The sequence below is a fragment of the Dermacentor albipictus genome, chromosome 1 (genome assembly GCF_038994185.2).
Source record: "Dermacentor albipictus isolate Rhodes 1998 colony chromosome 1, USDA_Dalb.pri_finalv2, whole genome shotgun sequence".
NCBI lineage: Eukaryota > Metazoa > Arthropoda > Arachnida > Ixodida > Ixodidae > Dermacentor > Dermacentor albipictus.
This window is the reverse complement of record NC_091821.1, coordinates 320,879,071-320,899,906: the sequence shown is the minus strand read 5'-3', so window position 1 is coordinate 320,899,906 and position 20,836 is coordinate 320,879,071. Positions and strand designations below refer to the sequence as shown.

Here is a 20,836-nt window from a genome sequence, read left to right as displayed (position 1 = left end):
CCATGCATAATTGGAGCTAAAAAAAGTGGTGTGATGGTTCCTTCAAGAGTGCTGCTTCTTGGACGAATTCTTCGTAATTTATACTGTGCAGTGGGTTCGCTAGAGGACCAGGATTGAGTGAGGCACACAGAGCGTTCGCGCATGTCCTCGTGCGCCTCACTCAGCCCTTGTCTTCCAGCGCATCCCTGCACAGATTCTTGGTTCTACAGCGAAGCTTTCTTGGCGAACCTTCCCGCTGATTACTGACCACGTGGCTGCTGGTGCTGTCTTGCCGAATAGATCGCACACGTGGCAACACACGTACAATGAAGCGGTGGCCGACTCTGTTCTCTACGGATTTAAGCAGTGAAACAACGAACGGTTCTTAAATATTATCATTGAAACAAATAGACGCATTCGTGCGCATAATTCCTTCCCTAAGGCGAAGCTTTTTATGCGCCTTCTCTTGCAGGGTTCGGCGCGTCTCCTTGGTCGTGGAGCGCAATACTAAGCTGGGCTGATCCCAGAGGTGGCGCGACGAAAAATGAGCCGACCTCGGAGGCAGTGCAATCCGCGGTCGCGTATATCACGTGGGTCCAGTGGCGGGGGTTCCTGCGTCGATCCAGTTCATTTGCCGAGCAGGTACGCAATCGGTGTGCTGCAAAACGCGTCGCAAGAGATAAACAGTTTCATAACATTCAATTAATTGCTACACGAAAGCTTCGCTTCCCATATATAGTCCAAAAGGCACATTGGATCTGCATATTTTTTTGTCAGTTCGTATACATACGTATACGTGTTGGCTCTGATGCCAGAGCTTGCTTCTGCGTGTGAACATTATGCAGATAAAGTTAGCTTCGTTAGTCGTATCTTGCAAGCTCTCTCTCTCTCTCCTTTTTTTCATTTTTTCTACAAAAAACTACATTCAGAGATACACCTTCACCCTTGCGATTCAGGGGCCGAAGCCACAAAGCTTTTCGTTCTTAAGTGCTTTTGCCATTGGCTGGTCGCCTTCGCTAATACTATGTACAACATGAGCATTGGATGGAATTTTCTCTTACGAACTGACAATTCTAGCGTAAAACGTGTTTTGCGTATGCGGGCCCAGTTTCGACAACGCACGCGCAAACACTGCGTGCTCAGCGGCTGATCGGCGCGCCGTCTGCCGGTGCTACGACGCCGGCTGGAGCGGTGCAGGTTCGCTCCTTCTCGCAGCAGTCGCTAATCCGCAGATAATGAGCGGATTCGTCGGCCCCCCATTCTAATTTCTCTTCGCCGTTGGTCGCGGCAAAAAAAGGAGAGAAAGGAGGAAGGACACGGCTGTCCCCTGAAGATTCAAGAGCTCTGATATTGATTGGCGCTGCTGTGTCACTGGCTCATGCACATTTGCGCTTCATATACGTCCTGCTGCCATTGCTCTATTTCATTTCTCTGCCATTCTATCTCTCCCTCAACCTTTATGAACGGCGAATTATTGCTTACTGAATGACACACACACACACACACACACACACACACACACACACACACACACACACACACACACACACACATATATATATATATATATATATATATATATATATATATATATATATATATATATATATATATATATATATATATATAGGGGTTTTCTTCAAAGTTCAGCACGCAGGACCCGACGTAGCATACGCAGGAAAGAGACGACGAACTTTTTGGAAGACTTCTTTTACTTAACGTTTTCGGCTGGTGGACCAGCCTTCGTCAGAGTACACTGTACTCTGACGAAGGCTGGTCCACCAGCCGAAAACGTTAAGTAAAAGAAGTCTTCCAAAAAGTTCGTCGTCTCTTTCCTGCGTATATATATATATATATATATATATATATATATATATATATATATATATATATATATATATATATATATATATATATATATATATATATATATATATATATATATATATATATATATATTACACACACACACACCCACACACACACATGGGCGTTCAAAATTAAGCTTGATGGTCTTAAAGTTAGGCACTGGAGGGAGGCACGCGAAGACCACCTGTGCAAATATATGGCCAGGGGGTCACAAAGTGAGATGATAATTATGGCTGTCAGTAGCCCAGTTAACTAAAATTGACTAATTAACTTTTTGTCGACTGCAGTAAGTGGGTATGTTTGTATTGGAAAAGTTGAGGCAGCCATGTTTCTACACAGTATCAGTTGGAAGAATTCTTCTAGCGTGTCTGTGCTCCGAGATATCCGACTCCAAATTTTAATTGTCGTTCGCATGATTACGCATGCAAGACAATTAAGGATCGGCACAAAGTTCCTCCCTGATGTGACGCGGCTGTTGCGTGCGGCGTTTGTTCTGACAACGGGGCGGAGACATTGACAAAGATGATAACTGCCCCCCTTACTGCCCCCCTTACTAACAACTAACATATTGCGTCACGGGATTCAGGGATCGTTCCCGCTGGTATTCACAGGGCATCGCCGTGGGTCCTACCTAGGCAGTAAACCACTTGTCCGATTTCAGATAATTTATTTGCGAAGTCGTGCGTTCTATCTCTTCGCATATGGCAACTAAAGCCCTTCCATGACGTTTTCCGCCCACCAGTCCGGAAGAGCGTCGCTAAAGGTGCTTTAATTAATGTAATCTTGCCCTGCCACGCATGCACTGCTACCACGAACGGCGGCACACTTACGAGATCGTGAGTCCGTCACACCATCTGCCTCAACGGTGGTTTTCCCACATCTCTCAAATAGTTACCGCTTCACCGCTCGGCGGTTCAAGCTAGGCGGTTAGATAATTTGGCACAACTTGATGGGTTTTAACGTTACAAAGCGCTATGAGAGACGCCGTGTAGCGGCGCACTTGGGATTAGTGTTGACCACACGGGGTTCTTTAACGTGCACCTAAATTTGAGCACGTGACGACTTTTGCATTTCGCCCCCATCGAAATTCGGCCGCCGCGTCCGGGAAACGAATCCGCGACCGCGGTTGCAGAACGTCATAACTAATGCGGTGGGCGTGTCGAACAAAGTTGTTTTTGTCGGGCAGCCACTCAGTTGCACACGGGCGGTATTCCATGATGCTAAGGTAGAGCTCTGCAAGCTATTGATTTGCGTCATAAGGCGAGGTCCATGTTTATCGGAAGTGAGCTAGCATGCGCTAAAGGAAACACAGATTTGGGCGATGGCTCTGGAGCAATGTGTTACGTTTTCGTGGCAAGACACGAACGCTCTCCTTCGTTGCATCATATGAAACTTCGCTTTTGACCTAATAACCGAACCGCACCGACACCACAGGTGTCATGCATAGATGTGAGGGAGAAATTAAATTCCGCATGCTTCCGAAACTCAAGCACAAGCAAACAGTTATGGTGCACCGGAATAATCTTGGTGTTGCGTTCACGAGGCGCTGTGCACACCCCATCAGACTCAATGATATTAGCTGTATACCCGCCGCGGCAGTCCAGTGGCCATGGCGCTGCGCGGCTGCAGCATGAGCTGGTGGTCGCGGATTCGAAACCGGCCGCATTCCGACGTGGGCGGAATGCAAATACGCTCGTGTACCGCGCATTGGGTCCACGTTAAAGAACCCCAGGTGGTCAAGATTAATCCGGAGCCCCCTACTACGACGTGCCTCGTAACCACATCGTGCTAAACCCCGAATTATTTTATATTTCATATCAACTGTGATAATTGTCAACTGCTTGAAACACTTGCGAGCGAGAACGTCAGAAGCTGAGTGATTCGATCGAACACGCCGATAGCCGACCAGTACGACAAGACTTGGCTTTGGTTTCGGCATGACACAAACTGTACACTGCGCGTCACCCTTGCGTAGAGCGCGCGAAAGGCGGCGGCCACCGGGTGCTCCGGAGTAAAATCCCCTAAACTTCGTAAAGTAGTGCCACGCTTTGAAGAATGCCGCCTCCTCCCCGCGTGCTCTGGCCGAGCCCGCGTCGCTATTGGCCTAATGTCATCAGGTGGGCCCTCGCGCCGTGCATGAGCGCCATTTTTGTTCGAGAAGCGTCTACGGAGTGGCGAGGAGCGCACGTTGGCGCCGTTGCTACGCTGGAGCAATGTAGGCGGCGCCACGGTCGAGGAGGGAACGTGAAAGAGAGGAGAAACGAGGAGGAGTGAAGGCGGAGGAGGAGAGTGTTGCTACTTTACGAAGTTTAAGGTGCTTTACTCCGGAGCTGCAGCCAGCGATGTCTAGCGGTAGTGGCTGGGCCCCAGATTAGATGCGTCGCCCGCGCACGCCTAGACACTTCTTATCGGGAGCCCAGCATCTGCCGCTAGACGTCGCTGGTTGTCTCCGGAGCGCGCCGGCTGCCGCCGCCGCTCGCGCGCTCTACGCAAGGGTGACGCGCAGTGTACAGTCGCATTTGTAAAGATAGCGCTGGTGTTTATATATGAGACCCCGACTTAGACACGCGCATTTATATATGTAACAACTCACTGTAGTTGCATACACGTGCTCCTTTTTTATGATCATTGTTAATCCACTCCGTCCTCTCCCTCTTCGCAGTACAGAGTAGCATGCAGGTCAGTGTTAAGATAGCTCGGGCCTGACCTCTACCTTATCGTAAACCCTTCTCTCTCTCTCAAGCCACTTATACATCACTGCGACGGGCTGCGCAGTTTTGTTGTTGCCTACTTTGACTTCCAGAGACAGCGGATGGTTCACAAAAATACTAATTATCTCTGTAGTTTCAACGAATACTTCGCGTTTCTTTCCATCCATTGTAATAATAACAGCGAGAATAAAACGACTGTATGAAAAGGTGGCGATCGATTTTGTGCCAACAAAGGCCAAAGTGATGTGCTATAGTCAGACACTCTAATCCGTTAGAAAAAACCGGGCTGACATAGAGATTATGCTGGCGCAGTGCTCTATATGACCAATTTTAAAGAATCGATTCGTGTGCCTCATGCAAAGAAAGGAAGCAGTCGTTAATCTCGTCTCTGCGCATAAAAGAAATTGGTCGACTGCCCGGAATGCCTTTCGTTTCTCTTCCCCTCTCGGCCCTTTCCCTCAGCAGCAAGTATGAAAAGCTTCAACCAGAGAGACGAACGAAACGAAGCGAGACACGTGCCTGCACTCTAGCTTAATTTAGCTAATGTTGCTCACTGGTGGAGTGCTGTTTGACGGTGCATACCTCCAACAGGCTTAGCCAGTGAACGCAGAGCTTTGCTTCATTTTCTTTCTTCTTCTTCTTCTTTTTTTTTTTTACTTCAGAGAGGCTCTCAGCCGCAAGTTTCGTACTGTGTGGTGTCACCTGAAGTCCTGTGTTGGTCAGGCAGACATATGTGCGAGCGGTGTTCCGTGCATGCCGGCGCAACGCGCCACCCACCTCCGTTCATTTTTGTTTCTTTTTGCCTTCACGAATTTGCATATCTCTTTTTATTTTCTGTCTCGCATGTGCCCGACAGTTTCTATTTCAGCAGTGTGTAACTGAGCTCCATGATTTCGTGCTTCATTTTTGTAGGCCATTCTGCACTATTTAGATGATGCCTGGCGGCCTAATTAAATTGGTGGAGTGAGCGTGCCGTGGTCGCTAGACCGCGCTGTGTGATTCAGTGGCGCTAAGTCGCGTCACAGACTGTCTGCAGAATGAAGTCATGATTCCGTCCATGCCGCGAGTCCCCCTAACGACACCACATATATAGCTACGCATTCACACACATGTGTATTTACATGTCATGTACAAATAGGTACACATTCAAAACTATAACGAGTGTCGTCTGCTTATGTTACAACGTTCTCAGCGTTGACGCGAGATGTGCGGTCAGTGACACCGCATATATAGCTATGCATTCGTACACATGTGCATGTACATGTCATGCACATACAGGTACACATTCAAAATTATAACAAAAATAAAAAAGGCAGAATCTGTAAAGAACAGGAAAAGCATGAAATCAGCAAGAAGGAGGCTTCGCGTTGGCAGGAACAATACGTAAGCAGTCAAAAGTAACCAGGGAAAGGTCCGGGGAACTTCGATTATCTAGTAAAGGCAGCAGAGGAATTCTATGCTGAAGTGCGCAGTACTTAGAACAGCCACGCAACTACGATTAGACGTAGTTGCATATAAAATATGAACAATCCGTGTATAACTATCTAACTAAGCTGCAGCAGAAGATGGAATATGATTCGATATGGTAAATGATGTTGGGGATACTCCACTTGAAAAGTTTGCGCCCCTTTACGCGCAGTACCTCATAACTTTAAGTGTACCAGAGACAGAGGAATGACCAGATAATCTTATTCTACAGTAAGAGATATCTTAAAGAACTAAATAATTATTAGAGATCCATTAGTCTTCTTTTTCTATTAAGCGAAATCATCTGTAGGGTAACTAAAGAAAATCTGGACAACAGTTGATTTCAACCAACCCAGAGAGCAGGTTGACTTTACAAAGGAATATTCAGCAATGTACCACATCCACGGCTAATTGAGATGTCTGCGGAATATAACTGGCCTCTCTATATGGCACTTTGTAGAATACGAAAATACATTAGATTCATTAGAGCTACCAATTGTAATAGAAGCACTGCATAGTGAAATAGCAAACCTAGGAAATACCTACAGAGATTACACGGCTACAATAAACCTTCGCAAGCACAGAAATATACTCATCAAGAATGGTGTTAGGTAAGCAGAAACAATATCTCTAACGTGACTGACTCTGTGCTTGGAAGAAATGTTCAAAATGTTATATGGGGAGGGGTTATAGTTGTAAGGATCAATGAAGAACATCTCAGCAACGCTCTAAATAACTTACAACGCATTGTTGAAGAGATTAACCGACAAATTATAAGAGTATATAAGTTTGAGGATGGCTATGTAGAAGATTAATATTATAGTTTTCAATACCATGGTAAGAGAATAGTAGTCTGCGATTGCTATTCAGCCCCTGTAAGGTGTGCAAAGGCGCATTTATCTAAGTAGTCACTCGGTATCCGGATCACGTGAAAGCAATCGCTAGACAAATAAAAATGGTTTTGAGCGCATATTGCACGCACTCCCAGGTCATGACTGGTCTTTTACCGCTATCCTTGAAAAGTGCACAGTCATTGCTATCTACCAGTACTAACCCACGGAGTTGAAATGCAGTCAAGGATGGAAGAGAATTAGGTGATATTATGAAATTATGAAATTTGCAGGCATAAGATGGAGACAGCGGTATCAAGATCGATGTTCTGGGAGATCTAGAGAGAGGCATTTCTCCTGCAGCAGACATAAAAAAGGAACTGATGGTGATGACGACGATAGTAATGATTATACTAACCATAATGACATTAATGATCACGATGATAATGCTATCTATAAATGAACCTCTGCCCACCTAGGGTATACTGTGCCAGACAATCGCAGTAAGGACAGAATTATAGCCTCCACTTCCAAGATCGAGTTTCCGGTGATGTCAATTACCTTTAGTGTTGCTTTCCTGCAAACAGACCATTTCTGTGGCAAAGAAAGCTTTCAGTGAAGATTAGACGAATAGTCGCGGGGCATCTTTGTACGAGATATCGGTAAAACATGGCTGCTCTATAGTACTTAACGAGGTGCTCTAACTACCTTCCGGTGCGAAATATTTGTGATGACTTAGCGTGGGTGTTCAGGAGAACAACATCGCTGACATTCGTATTTCAAAAACAGCCCAGACAATGGTATGTGAAGGAGGAGACAGTGCAGACTGCTACATACTGAAATGTTTATTTTACGTCTATGTCAAGATTCTCATACTGTTTAACGAAAATTTCACAAAATGTTATGGTCACGAATTTTGAACATAGTCCCGGCTCTTAGTAATAACAGCTGCTAAGTAAACTTAAGCACAGCGCAGTTTGCACAAGTCGGTGTGCATGTTCTGGGAAGCGCCACCAAAAAGGCTAATTAGCTGTACGGCTTTTATGTAAAAGCCAGTGTCCAAGAAACGACACCAGGAAGGGTATAAAGTGGAGCTATGGCGTACCGATGTGTTAGAAATGTATCCCACACATGTTTCAGACGGGTTATATAGACGCGGAGCTCTGGTAGTGCCCATAGTTAAAATCAGCTGAACTTTAGACTATATACTGTCGAAGCGACAAAAGAAGAGCATTGCCACGTAGCTGCAACCACGTGTACTGCATGCCGTTGCAAAATTTCCTGGATCACAGAGTAGGTTCAATCACAACATGCACACAATATATTTTGCGACCGCTGTTCTCGCATAGATAGCACATTCCCCCACCAAAACGCAGGGAGGCGCCTCAGAAGATGACGCACAGGCGCGAGTCTCGGCTGCGCTCCATTGGGAAAAAAGCACTGAAAATGCGCGCCGTGCGTTGTTGCGAAGCAGCCCACAAGATCGCGGCCGATGCGCGCTCTCTGTTGATTGGCGAGCGCTAATAAAAGGCGGGTGTTTGTTTGCCTCGCGTGGATCTCGCAGTAACGGTTTCTACGAGAGGAATATACGGGAAAGGAAATTAAGGAACGGCTAGAACGCGCGGACATCCAGCGTGTAAGTGCGTGTCCCTACGCGAAGCTTTCATGGCACCATTGAAGCGCTTTTGGCCTGAATCAAAAGCCACGGTCGGCGGCCGAGTGGAACGACTCACCGAACAGCCGCCGGGATTCGTGCTGCTTGAGGTAGAGGTTGAACGCGGCCTTCGACGAAGCGGCGGCGCTGAGCAGAGATAGGGCAGCAGCCGCCACGGCCAGTGCCGCCATGCCTGTCCCAGGCGCCGCCGCCGACGCCGCCGACGCCGGTCGCGGACCACAGGGGGCGCCACAGCGGGAAGCGCTCCTCCTCCCTACTTCCCTAAAGAAGGGCTCTCTCCCCACGAACCCGGCGCTGTCGGAGCGCACATGGCAGCGTGGTAACACGAGAGAGAACGCGCCCGTCCAAAGTGGCTAGAAAGCGCTCAGCCGCTGAAGCAACGACTCCGGAGCGTGAGAGCGGCATTCGCTGCAGGTTCTTTCACGCATCGGCGGGGGGGTAGAGAATGAAGCAAAATTGAACTACGCGAAATCAAGAAAAAGAAAGTCGAGGGTGCAGTAAGATCGAACGGCATAAATACGGCATAATGTTATAATTACTCAAATAATATTGAAATGCTAAAGATATATAAAAGACGCGATCGCGGAAAAAAACACACAGTTGTCACACAATAGAGCGAACATGTGACAGCACAGTTAGCTCAAGTGTACTTGCGCGTCAAGAAAACGTGGCATTGCTGCAATGGAGCAAGTCTGACATAATTTCACAAATAGCAGCACTGCACAATGCGAGCATTTCAGTGTAAATAAAAAGAAAGCGAGGGAATCAAAATTAGCCGATTCCTTACTCCCACCTTGCTTCTGCACTAGCGCTTGATAGGATGCACCACTTGTTCCTTGACGTTGCTTCTGGATGGTAGATTTCAATAATGCAATCACCATGGTACCACAGCTTGTCGAGTTTGTCATGAATGACACAGTCTCATCCACGGCCGCACTGGAAGTATCCGAGCTTGAGCCGTCCTATTAACTGATGCACACTACATTCCTAAAGACGCTATCATCAGGCCAAAACTACAATGGCGCAGACGGTATCTGCGTACGACGCGAATGAAAATGAATCGATGCTAACACGAACCTCGGCCAAAGGTTTTCACAGCGCGTTCGTGAGAGAATGAATTCATTATTGTAATACTTAGCCCATGTATAGAGATTTCGTTCTTGATTTTCGAACGGGTATCAAAAAGCACGCTATTGAGGTGCCGTACAAGAGCCTCCAGGAGAAGAGATATGATATACCGTTCAGGGAACGGTACAGAAGGAGTCGGGATGGAGGCTTGGATGAATTGGCTCTGTATTCGTACAAGGATTTTATGGTTGTCGAACGCACACACTTTCACTATCTCTCCTTCTCTCATAGATGCACGCACGCACCTATACGACCTACGGAAATGAAAGACAACAATGCCTCGGAAAGGCGTCATGTCCCTCCTCCTTTTTTTCTTCAGAGCGCTCAAACAGTCGTCTCATCGCATAGTGGATTTCGCGGAAATGTTTTCAATCCACGAGCGCTGCATAACAGCAAGAAATCTTGGTGGATCCGACGCGATTTAACGTGAAGCTAAGCTCTCGGGAAACGCCTATATATTAAATGCTATGCAGAGAGACGCATGATATGCGTGTCTCTTTTGCAGTCAACGAACGGTAGCTAAATATTATCATGGTAACAGATAATTCATACCTACAAGGACTCCCCAATTTTTTCGTAAATTTTACGAACTTGAGCTCGTTTTGCGATTTTACACGTTGCGTCAAGTTTAACAAAAACAAAAAAGTTCAGGTCAACGAATAGATTTATTTATTTATTTATTTATTTATTTATTTATTTATTTATTTATTTATTTACATACTTACTTCAAGTGTACTTGCAGCCAATGAGAGGCCTTAGGCAGGAGTGGTTACAAGACATGCACAAAAAAAAAATAACGTACTAACAATACATCGCATACAAAGCACGATAGTTGACATAAAGGTTTGTGGGACACAGACCTGATACATACGGCAATCTTAAAGAAAAAGACGAGTCGAGTGCAGGACAAAATTGTTCAATGCCAGTCTTTTCCTCGCACTGTGATGAATCTGTTGCAATGATAATGTTTATTCCTAGGGTGCTTATATAGACGAGGCAACCTAAAGTTTGCCCGCGCGGCACTTGCGCCGAATGCTCCCCTAGCGGACCGATGGAAGTTTCGAGGGTCGTCGCTGCGCTCGCGCGCGCCCGTGTTCTGTACGGCAGGAGCGCTCGTGCGCGTGGTTTTTGCGATGCCGAGTGCGACTTCATCAGCCAGGAAAGGTGGCACGCAATACTGATGTGTTGTTGATTGTCACAGCAGCCTCGAAAACACGAAAGGTCGCACGCCGCCCGTGAAATTCTACAGATTTCCTTCGAAGTGGTACGAGAAGGACAGACGACAAGCATGTATAACTGCAGTGCGCCGAGTCAAGTAAGTCTCATACTTTCGCATGCGCGTGTAATATCTTGAAAGCAGAATAGTCACATGCGTGTTTTTAGTGCACGGCCATTTGTTTAGTCGTGTCGCGTTGTTGAATTGTGGTGGCATCCACCCTTTGTTAGCGGTAAATGCATGCGTGTTGCGCCGCTAAACTCTGCGACGCGTGCTCGATTCCCAGCCACGGCGGCCGCATATCGATAGGGGCAAAATGCAAGAACACCCTTGTTACCGTGTGCTTTGATTTTTGTGCTCTTTAAGGAACCCCCAGAGGTTAAAATTATTCCTGAGGCTCCCCATTACAGCGGGCCTCATAATGATTTCGTGGTTTTGGCATGGTTTTGGGACTTAGAACCCCCAAATTTATTTGATTGCACTGTGCCTTCCCTCGCGATCGGCATGGACGAGCTCAAGAGAGTTATTTCCCTTTTCCAAACGCTGCAACTTAAATTACTAGTTGTGCAGGTAACGAAAGGGGCCGCGCGCTACTTTTGTGTTGTAGCAGACCGTGTTTAATGCAAGCCGCGGTCGTCGCGTGCGTCGGGAAGCGGCAGATCGGAAAGCAGCCGCGAGACGTGCGCGTCATGTTTGTTGTTCGCGCATGCTTTCTAAGTATCTAAGTGTGCAAGTATCATAACTTGTAGTGGTACGACTCTTGTAGAATAATATATGCACAGAATCAGAGGAACGTTACCTTTGCAAACATATTATTGGGAGTAATTTAATCCCCACAACAAATAGGCACACATACTGTTTCATTCATATGCGATGCAGATGGAAGCGGCACCAAACAGACCAATGACAATCACAACAGTCTTCTCACCAGTCAGCACCACCGGGACACGTGCTTTCCTACTGCAGCGACGCAGCTCTTGAGCAGCGGCAAGACACGTGTGAAATAGACTCCAGAGCATGCCTTTGTGAAGTGACGGAACCGTCAAGAAGCAGCCCAATGGATCTGCAGTCATCGAGTAGTATGACAACAGAAGTTCCTGCTGCAAGTGTGACTTATGTTGTAATTCAAATAAAAGTGGCTAAATTTCTGAACATGGTGCGTACCTCTAACTCGACGTCGTCTACGATCTTGTCGGACACCTGTGACACGCACTTGGCTTTCACTCTCACATCACCGTCCACAAATTGTTCAACGCCGTACACGTTCGGAAGCAGACGCTCCCCTATCGAGAGGTTGCCGCCACGAAAAAAAGCTGTCGGCGTCGGCAGCCTTCTTGAAATCGCACGGCAATCTTTGCATCGCTGTTGCGCAAGCAGGTGATCTGCCGCCGTCGAAAACGGAGCGCCGTGAGAACGAGCAGCGACGAAAAGCGCGGACGGCACAATGTAAACAAAGCGGAGACTGCGCCACGACGCGACCGCGCTGCTTTGCGTTTCCACATTGGGGCGCTGTCAGGAGGCGCAGTAGCGCCGCCTGGCCATGGTTTTCTCGTCTATAGGTGGTCTTGTAACGTGACGTTTAAGATGCCGTAAGGTAGTAGTTTCGCGCGGTTTGGGAAAATGTCATCGATCCCGTCGTCTCCCTGCCGACGGAGTCTCTTCGTCTCCTCCAAGCTGTCTGAGCCACGCGTTTCTTGCCAATTCGCTGAGCGCTCTTTCTTTTGGTTTGGTGCTTACGGATAAGGCTTAACCCACTACGAGGGATCAGCCATGAATCGGGCGGCAGTAAGTAATAAGAGAATACTTAAATATAATTTTGTAATTTAGAAATGATATTGCTACAGAACAGTATTTGCGATGACGAAGAGGCGAGCAGTGTGAAGACGACGACGACGATTAGAGGCTAGCGCGGGCTGTTGCCTCTTGACCAAGTGCGGCGTATTTCATTGTAAATATACTTGTATATAGCTTTTCGTCTGCGTCTTCCTACGTAACATATCAGGTGGAGGTGCGGGGTAAATAAATGCTAATCGTCGTTATCAATTTTCAGGCTGTATTATAATTTGAAATTATTATTTTTTTGTTCATATTGAGGAAAGTAAAACAGTGAAATTAACATGGCAGTCTCCTTGTGTTTCACTTAAAAAATTAAATACGACGTCAAATACGTTCCCATTGCAATGTCCTAGTGCCGACGCCCCAAGAGACAGTATCACAGGGAGCGTAATGCCCAACCCAAGTTGGCGAAGGGGACCTTCCAGAAGTCGTTTTCGTGCACGTCGAACGTATACGACTTTCTATAAAGAAATGTTCCATAGTTTCAGGTTCGTTGCTTTTGCTCTTGCTCCTTCATCGGCGTTTTTCTTCCTTATTTTTCTTAATGTACGAGCGCCACCGGCCATCTCGCGCTTCCACGCTCGAGCGCGCGCTGTTAGGGTTGGCGTCTGCCACCACGTGCAGAAAGAACTTTCATCCGACCATCTTCGTCGAAATGAGGCGTGACTTCTCCTGCGATGGTTGGCGTCCCGCACCACGTGCCGAAAGGACTTTTCTCTCACGCGACTTTGTTCGTCGAAATGAGGCGTGACTTCTGCGATGGTTGGCGTCCCGCACTACGTGCCGAAAGGACCTTTCTCTCACGCGACCTTGTTCGTCGAAATGAGGCGTGACTTCTGCAATGGTTGGCGTCCCGCACCACGTGCCGAAAGGACTTTTCTCTCACGCGACCTTGTTCGTCGAAATGAGGCGTGACTTCTCCTGCGATGGTTGGCGTCCCGCACCACGTGCCGAAAGGACGTTTCTCTCACGCGACCTTGTTCGTCTAAATGAGGCGTGACTTCTCCTGCGATGGTTGGCGTCCCGCACCACTTGCCGAAAGGACGTTTCTCTCACGCGACCTTGTTCGTCTAAATGAGGCGTGACTTCTCCTGCGATGATTGGCGTCCCGCACCACGTGCCGAAAGGACGTTTCTCTCACGCGACCTTGTTCGTCGAAATGAGGCGTGACTTCTCCTGCGATGGTTGGCGTCCCGCACCACGTGCGAAAGGACGTTTCTTCACGCGACCTTGTTCGTCGAAATGAGGCGTGACTTCTCCTGCGATGGTTGGCGTCCCGCACCACGTGCCGAAAGGACGTTTCTCTCACGCGACCTTGTTCGTCTAAATGAGGCGTGACTTCTCCTGCGATGGTTGGCGTCCCGCACCACGTGCCGAAAGGACGTTTCTCTCACGCGACCTTGTTCGTCGAAATGAGGCGTGACTTCTCCTGCGATGGTTGGCGTCCCGCACCACGTGCCGAAAGGACGTTTCTCTCACGCGACCTTGTTCGTCGAAATGAGGCGTGACTTCTCCTGCGATGGTTGGCGTCCCGCACCACGTGCCGAAAGGACGTTTCTCTCACGCGACCTTGTTCGTCGAAATGAGGCGTGACTTCTCCTGCGATGGTTGGCGTCCCGCACCACGTGCCGAAAGGACGTTTCTCTCACGCGACCTTGTTCGTCGATATGAGGCGTGACTTCTCCTGCGATGGTTGGCGTCACGCACCACGTGCCGAAAGGACGTTTCTCTCACGCGACCTTGTTCGTCGATATGAGGCGTGACTTCTCCTGCGATGGTTGGCGTCCCGCACCACGTGCCGAAAGGACATTTCTCTCACGCGACCTTGTTCGTCGATATGAGGCGTGACTTCTCCTGCGATGGTTGGCGTCCCGCACCACGTGCCGAAAGGACGTTTCTCTCACGCGACCTTGTTCGTCGAAATGAGGCGTGACTTCTCCTGCGATGGTTGGCGTCCCGCACCACGTGCCGAAAGGACGTTTCTCTCACGCGACCTTGTTCGTCGAAATGAGGCGTGACTTCTCCTGCAATGGTTGGCGTCCCGCACCACGTGCAGAAAGAACTTTCTCTCACCCGACCTTCTTCCGCCAGGCCTCGTCGAAACGAAGCGTGACTTCCTAATTCGCCATGACCATTTCGAGTGTCTGCCGGAAGCCCCGCAGTGTACAGACATCTTTTGTTGTGTGTGTGTGTGTGTGTGTGTGCGCGCGCGAGTTTAGAGAGACCCTTTCCTTGAAAGAGGACCTAGCGGAGAACTTCCACGAACCCGCAACACGCAGAAGAGACGGACAGGCGTCTACAATTCCAAGAGGCGGGACGCCCTCTTCTTTGCAGCAGGCTTGGTATAACCAGAGGAGGAGGGGCCCGCTTTCTGTGCCGGTCACGTGACGTCGACGGAAGCAAGATCCCGCCCACGATTGTAGAGAGCCTATCTAAGGGGCTCCGAAAAGTACTTTTGATCACTTCATGCTCTTCTCATTTTCTTTCATCTATCTTTGAATAAACCGTGCAAGTTTCGCACTAGAAATCGTCTCGCCCTTGCTTGGTCGCCATGGTCTGACGGATGCCTGCAGCCCGCCGACAACGCCACGCTACCCAATAAGTAACGTAGGTCGGGCTTCGATAGGCAGGCGCCGCTACAACTCGGCAGCAGTACGATACGCTACCCTGGAGTACGCAACAGCGCACGACTATACGTGCAAGACCCGCGGGTACGCCGTGGCACTCGGTCCCGTTTACATGGCGCCTACTCGGCAGGCGCGCTACCTATTTCATCACAGCGGCTGTATGTACACCCATGAGCAAAGGTATACGGACCACAGGGTCGCCGAAAAAACAGAATTTCGTCGTAATTAACACGCATCAATGAAAACTGACGGGTGCACTAGAAAATTCGTAATGCCAAGTTTGGAATACAGTTTTTACTTTCAACTTGCATTCACAGACAGAGGAGAAAATGAGTTTTATCGTGCAATCCCTGGTCTGTATACTTTTGCTCACGGGTGTACTATATAGACACTTTTTAGTACTACAATTGAAATTACTAGCCGAGTGAATTGGTACATATCTGATCAGAAGCACGACTAGGTAGCGCAAAACGAGGGGGAACAGAAACGAGGACGGTATTTTTGTTGTTGTCCCTCGCAGGAATAGACGGATTGTGTAGCCTGTGCGCCCACGTCTACTTCCTTGTCACGTGTTTGCATTTTCTTGTCCCATGTCCGGGCTGTGGTCGTATAATAAAATGCGCCGCTCTTGTGAAAACCGCTAAGCGACCTAAAGAAAGGCGCGTCGAACAGCTGTGCCTTCGAAATCGTGCGTCACCATAATTATATAAGATAATTATTTCTGAACTGAGCACGCACCAGATGTAAACCACTAGTCAAAGGCGTGTAGATATCGTTGATTGATTGCGAAGCGATGGCAAATATCTAGTGCTTTGTAGTAGCGAGAAATCATGTCGACCACGGAAGTGCGGACATTGACAAGTAGGCGCAAATATATATATATATATATATATATATATATATATATATATATATATAGATATATATATATGTATGTATGTATGTATGTATGTATGTATGTATGTATGTGTGTGTGTGTGTGTGCGTGCGTGCGCGTGCGTGCGCGTGCGTGTGTGTGTGTGTGTGTGTGTGTGTGTGTGTGTGTGTGTGTGTGTGTGTGTGTGTGTGTGTGTGTGTGTGTGTGTGTGTGTGTGTGTGTGCAGCCAACTAGCCGACGTATCGGTCCTACTGCAAAAACGTCCGTCGCTGATCGATTTTTCGTTCTTGCTTTCATTATTCTGGACTTCTCCACGGCACTACAACGTTCTTTCTCTATTGACACTGGCGGATCCAGAAAGACAGGGGATTCCCAGGAGCCCAGCCTGTGACACGCTCATATATACGTCAGCGCCGACAAAGTTGAATCCCGTTATTTTAAATTTGAGGCTATTTCAGCGAAACACAACAAAGAGCGAAATCAGGCGTTTTTTTGGTTTTCTTCGTAACGGCTGGCGTTGCATGTACAAACCAACTAAAATTATTTCTACCGCAATTAAAAGTTTTCTGTCTGTTTTTGTCTGCTCAAATATTCGGAGCAGCTGCGTGTCGGCGTAGGTGCGGCGCAGTCCCGCGATAAACGACAATTCTTTTGCGAACAATTTAGCAGCATCCCCTTCACGGCGTAGCTTGGCCACAGCACTTCGCCATCGCTGCGTCGTTGTTTTCTTTAACCCTCATTTCCTTCGAAATAAACGTTTAGTTGGTAGTCACTTCTCGTGTGGCGTAGGCTCTGTTCGTCCAAGTGTAATTTTGCGCTGAAAAGTTAAACATGAGCACGTACCAACTCGCTCAATTTAGCCTATACATCTAAATAAAGTTAATCTCTCTTGGCCATTCCCCTAATGCGAAAGTAAGTCATGAACCTCCGGGTCAGCAAGAGATGTGGCCCTTCGGTTTGCCCAAGAATGGTGCTGAATACAAAAAAAAAGTTCAAACATTCAGTATATAGGTGCTCAAATGAATGCGACAAATAATTATTCATTTAATTTTGTGTGTGCATTGAAGCACCTCTTCGCACAAAATATGGGGTCACTATTATGTGGGTTCAAGGGGTGCTGGTAAGTCTTTAGCTTTACCTAGAAAAAAGAAATATGAACTGTACAGGGAGCTCTAACTGTGAAACTATTCAGGAAGTCAAGCACTTGTGACAAATGCAGGAACGGAGCAATCATTTTGATAGGCAACCAGTGCACCGATTTCGATGAGGTTAGAAACATTTAAAATATTAGGTTAAAATATTTAATTGTAGCGAATATTCAATTTATGCCATACATTTTTTTAGAAAAGATCTTAAGAATTGCTAAATTAAAATAAAGCTCAGGTATCAAATTTACAACTCGGTAACTTATCAACAAAAGCGATATCACAATTCTGTAAACTGCACCTAATAATACGTCCAAAGCGGTGAAATTTGATGTGCTATGCACTCCAGTCTGATATATACCACTCACCAATTTGTAAGTGGGACTTTTGTAAAAACCTCGTAAACATTGTAACACTTGTACGCAAGCTCCAAATTCATAGATCAAATTTGTCCGCTCGAGATCTTCTAACACATGCAGTTTGCAGAACTGCAATATATTTTTTCTTTTGGTGCAGACTTGCGAATTAGTAAACTTCGCGCTTTTATTTTTTGACGACCTTTCGCAACTTTTTTTAAAAAGGAGGTCCTAAATGAAAATTATGCTTCCTAGAGTTGATAGAACTTACCTTTATCTCCCAAATGTAACAAATTTCATTCAAATCAGCACAGCTGTTTTTCCGCGTTTCCGCGTTTTACGCATGTAATTGAATTGGGAAATCGGAGTTGGCACCAAGCTAAACATACTTTAGCGAAACCGTTTTCTGCGTAAAGCGAGTAACTGTATGTGGTTCTATAGCGAAGCTTTCTGTGCCTACACCCCGCCGCGGTTTGACGTGTCGTCGTCGACAGCTCTCTCGCTGAGCTGTCGCTATCGAGAACGCGATCAAACGCGATCACTGTCGCGAGGTTCCGCGTTTAAGCTCGCTATCTTCGTACAGTGTCAAGAGCGCTTTCGGCCGCCTAATTCGGCGCTTCCGGTTCCGAGTCACGCGAAATCTCGCGAAGGTAGTAGCATCACCGAAAGTGATAGGTTGAAAATATCGCCCCTGGATAAATGTTACGTTCGCTGTGCAGAGTACTCAACCGTGGCTTACGACCGTTACGGGACGCCTTCGTCGCCCAAATCTGCTACGCGTTTCTTATCGTGCTACGTCGTTATGTCGTGTTAGCTCATCAAAGCTAACACGACAGCTCCCACAGATCCGTGCAGATCCCACAGTGCATGGGATCACCGGCTGTTTTCAATGTAAAGCATTCTTTTTTTTTTTTTAGCAGAAGCAGCGCAAAAGAACAGAACTCGGGAAAAGCGCAGTTTGTCTATCCCTCCCTTGCCTCCTATTCTTGCGCTCTGTCTCTGCTCAAGTCATGGTTGAAGCAGCCTAAATGCGTACACATCCGCCGAAGCATTCTTTGCCTCGTACGGTAGGTGGGCTCCCATCTTTACGTGCGAGGTGATGGGACTGACACAGTACCGCAGCACACCCCCACACCCCCCCCCCCCCAAAAAAAAAAAATGTTAGTATACTATTATACATACTTCTTAGGTAGCCTTCATATGCACGCCCCAAAGAGGCGTGCGGGCTGTATACCACATACTCTAGCAACAATTTCCTCTAAAAAAAGCCAGAGCTCCTATCGCGCGCGCGCCGAAATGGAAGATGGGAATATAAGCAAACCTCACCGTTGTCCTCCGCGTGCGTCACATCACATCGCAAGTTGCTTATAATAAAAGGGTAGGCGCGCCAGCTTCCCTCATATCGCACCGTCCCCGGGATCGGTACGCAGGTCGCAACATTTCTTTGCCAGAGTACAAATGCAGTCAAGCATTTGCCGTAAAGCTATAATCGCCGCCCTGCTCTGTAGTCACACACCGACTGCTACACAAAGTGCTGGTCATATGCACACTTATGCTTCGTAGAACACCATTGCTGGATAGCCAGCCCCCAGCGAAATGCTTGGCATGACATGATTGCATAACTTTATTGCGATTACCATATACTTTGGGAACTTCATCCATTTGCAGTACGTCTGTCTATCCGCCATCTTGGGTCACTGTGTAGAGTATGGGGCTGCCGTGCTTAAGGAACGGGGTTCAAAGCCAACCGTCCGACATGTTTTGACAGCATTATTTGGGAATTTCGCCCGGTTAGCGATATGTACGTTTTATCTAATCTCTTTCATACAAACCTGGGTCATTGGGCATCCGGCTATGTTAAGTAAACCTCTTTCCCGCCATCTTGGGTCACTGGGTATGTGCCGCTCTTCAAAAAAAAATTTTTTTCGAGTCGGAGTTGCGTCATATACTCTGAATTCAGGCACGCACCATGACTGACAAGTGTTAGAAGAGTATCGAATGGCGTTCATCATTCTTTTTTTTTTTTCCAAGTTTCTGGATGTTTAAGCCAGCGGGATCCCGGCGCCTGCGCACGCCCGGGGAGGTATTCTGTAAGAATCCACCTATAGTGGACACATCCATTTCGTCTGCTGTTGAAGTTCTTATTGGCCGGGCTGGGCTGCGCGTCCGCAGCAACCAGGCGCCATAGCCAATCAACACTTCAGCAGCACATGAAATGGACATGTCTACTAAGTGTACTCTTAAAAGAATACGTCCATTGGTGCTCAACGACCGTGTATGTTGCGATATCATCAAGCATCACGTGACGCTGGCCGCGCATCTGGCGTTTTTCAGAGTGCAGTTATGGAATCAGGATAGGTAAAATATTGTGGACAGATATCTAAACGGAAGACTTTTAAAATCGCGTCAGCTTTAGACACTAAACATACTCCCGCAAAGCTATACCGTTCGAATAAACAATGTTTTTTTTTAATTAATGAGAACACTGAGGAGACTAGTCACCCATCTGATATCTGCCCAGCGGAAAAGAACCTTTGTAGTGACGACTAATTCTACCATGACAGGCCCGACTAAACTGATCGAAAAAAAAAATTAAATTATGGGGTTTTACGTGCCAAAACCACTTTCTGATTATGAGGCACGCCGTAGTGGAGGACTCCGGAAATTTCGACCACCTGGGGTTCTTTAACGTGCACCTAAATCTAAGTACACGGGTGTTTTCGCATTTCGCCCCCGTCGAAATGCGGCCGCCGTGGGACTAAACTGATCGAATTTTCCGACCAAATAAATTCCGTCGAATCAAAGATGAAAAAAAAAAAAAGCCAACGCACACCACCTATTCATTTGGTAGTATTTGCCCGCGCTCTAACACGCCCCAAATGGGATGCACGCCCACTTTCTGTGAGTCGGAAGTATGAAACCAACGTGGAAATGACATTAAAGCTCCTAAAGAAAGTAGAACTCTAACGTGTGCGCCCCATTTTCTAGCAAGAAAAATGGACAAGGGTCTAATATGTGTTGCACAATGGCGGCCGGTTATCTAAGGTCAGCTTCGTTGCAGTGTCGAAGATAGTTTTGGTTTATGGTGGTGTGCTACTAAGCCCGAGGGCGCGGGATCGA

General features: G+C 47.4%; 1 protein-coding gene across 1 annotated transcript in view; it reads right to left on the bottom strand.

Moving 5' to 3' along the window:
• Positions 1-8,701, bottom strand: part of dnt (tyrosine-protein kinase Dnt) — a 34,517-nt gene extending 25,816 nt beyond the window's left edge. Inside the window, exon 1 of the mRNA XM_065453128.2 lies at positions 8,590-8,701. Within this exon, the coding sequence (XP_065309200.2) occupies positions 8,590-8,701 (112 nt within the window). The remainder of the gene's footprint in view (positions 1-8,589) is intronic.
• Between the last annotated feature and the right edge of the window lie 12,135 nt (positions 8,702-20,836).